General features: G+C 38.6%; 1 protein-coding gene across 4 annotated transcripts in view; it reads right to left on the bottom strand.

Annotated features, from left to right (window-relative positions):
* Positions 1–2,500, bottom strand: part of ryr2a (ryanodine receptor 2a (cardiac)) — a 158,197-nt gene that overhangs the window by 119,164 nt on the left and 36,533 nt on the right. For all 4 annotated transcript variants that reach the window (XM_084135241.1, XM_084135242.1, XM_084135243.1 and 1 more), the window contains 3 exons: positions 2,248–2,262; positions 1,593–1,667; positions 1,412–1,490 (listed from right to left, as the gene is read on the bottom strand). In XM_084135241.1, coding sequence (XP_083991367.1) covers positions 1,412–1,490; positions 1,593–1,667; positions 2,248–2,262 — 169 coding nt within the window. The remainder of the gene's footprint in view (positions 1–1,411; positions 1,491–1,592; positions 1,668–2,247; positions 2,263–2,500) is intronic.

The following is a 2,500-nucleotide window of genomic DNA, read 5'->3' as shown; positions in this document are numbered from 1 at the left end:
TTCATGTAGTGTCAGGCATAATGCGCACCCTTTGGATTTTTGATATTTATTCAAATAAATTAAAGTTTGCTATTGAAGTTAGAAACGTGTATGCCAATGTTTTATGAAACTTTTGAGACGGTCCCTAAATGTGCGAATGTCCAATGTCAAGCCAATTTTACATTTAGTCATTTAGCAGACGCTTTTATCCAAAGTGATTTACAATAGGACTAACAATAGGAGGACAACAATATGCAAGTGTTATGACAGTTTAAGCTAATGCAATACACATAGGCATACTATATATATATAGAGAGAGAGAGAGAGACAGAGAGAAAGACAGAGAGAGAGAGAGAGAGAGAGTGTTAGTATTAATTGATCAAGTGTTGATTTTATGCCAGTATATCACGAAACGCTCAGCATGAAACTTTGCGCGTTAAGTTCATATTCTGAGTCCATCTTCTTGCCTGTAGCCTATATAGTAGCCTACAGCCTACTTCCATAATAAGGTGCAAGATTGGTCTTTCATATCACTGTATTAGTCCATTAAGCTTTTTGTCCCAACTGAAGGGGAATCCTTGAGTATGAGGTATTGAGGGAAACCGATTATAATCCTGTTCATGGTAGAGAAAGCTGATGACATGTAGAATACACAGGGAAAGTAACAATGAAGTTATTGAATGAAACATAAACACAGCTTTTGTGTGTTTATCATCTTTTCCGCATATACTGACACAGATAATCCTTTTCATTTTATGAATGAATGTCTTCGTCAACAACATGCGCTGTTGCACCACCCGCTGGTGAGGTCGACTAACAGCAGATGGAGAGTATGTTCGGTAATCTATTGCTTTTCCTGCAGTTCCTGGACGTCAATGTTGAATTTACTGTCGAATTTGAACCACTGAATTTGTGGAAGCGAATTTGCAAAGCGAAATAAAATGGACCGAAAATTGCCTGTTGAATATTATTGATTGTATTTTTAAACAGTTTGAATATTTTGGAAGTGAAATATGAAAGGTGAATATGGATTATTGAATTTTTAATAATGAAAAGGTGTTTGAAATGTTTTTAATTGAAATATTCACAGCTTAAATATTCAACCATGTTGAATTTCAGCCCATAAAAATGCAAGCATGGTTAATGCAATGCCTATTTTTTTTCAAGTAGTGCAATTCAACAGGCTTTTTATTTCAAAAACATTTGACATTATTTTACTTCCATAGATTCCCTTCAGTCTGACAGTGAGAATCATTAATGATAATACAAATGATGTCACACTGCAACAAAACAAACTCCTAACGTTCCTGAGAACAGGCTTCATTCTCCTTGTTTTTATTCCTTTCTCCTGATTTTGTGATTAAATATGACCAGCACATGTTCCTGAGAAAAATGACTTTTATCTGGGAATGTGAACAGGAAGTGACATCACCTGTTGTGTCTTCCTGAAGCCCCACATCAAAAGCCAGTTTGTCAGTGGACGAGCGAGCCGTAGACAGACAGCACAGATACTGGAGAGAGAAACACATCAACACATGAACCTCACACACACACAGACACACACACACACACACACACATAGACGTGTGACGTGTCATCAGAGTAACACACACCATCCCACTGTAGGAGTGTCTCAGTAAGACCGCGTGACCATAGAGCAGCGTCCGGTGACCTCCGCCCTGTGCCGTCTGAAACACACACACACACACACACACACACACACACACAGCATTGATCACTGATACAAACTCATGACTGTTCAGTGAATGTGATTCATAATCAATATGACTTTTATCTAATTATAACATTTATATACTACATTTAATAGGATATTTATAAAACACATTTTAAAACATTTGTATATACAGTAAAAGGACACAAATTGCAATTTACATGCCATAAAAGAACAAAGAATCCCGACACATCAGAGTGTTTTTCCATGGTGAGGGCTGATGTTCCTGGGAATCAGCACTTCCTGTGTGTGTGTGTGTGTGTGTGTGTTAATGGCTCTCTTAAGGCTGCGAGTGTGTGTGTGTCAGGTAATGGCTGCAGTAATGCTTCAGGACAGGAAGAACAGGACCTTTATTTTCTCATTAGACTCACTTCAGTGCTCACTCTCGCCTCACTGGAATTAGCTCACAGTACAGCTACATTACACTACATCACATGACTGTGATGACAGGACGCACAACAAAAACAGGGACGCACACACACACACACACACACACACACACACACACACACACACACACACACACAGACTCCTACCTTCATCATGAATTTCTGTGGCCCATGAGAAGAAAAAAAGGCACAGTTAATGACACATAGAAACTCATCTGCATCATGAATCTACAGCCGCACGATGCTCAGATCGATAACCACACTAACATACAGGAGTATGCAGTATGAACTACAACATCAAATACTCTATCCCACAATGCAACGTGCTCGATAAACAGGAAGTCATATCAGCTGTCTTATTTGATTCGAAAATGCTTTTTATCTCCAGGTAACTGATGTC

The sequence above is a fragment of the Abramis brama genome, assembly GCF_963993115.1.
Source record: "Abramis brama genome assembly, chromosome: 14".
NCBI classification, from domain to species: domain Eukaryota; kingdom Metazoa; phylum Chordata; class Actinopteri; order Cypriniformes; family Leuciscidae; genus Abramis; species Abramis brama.
The sequence above is the reverse complement of the archived record's forward strand: the minus strand, read 5'-3'. Positions and strand labels throughout refer to the sequence as shown.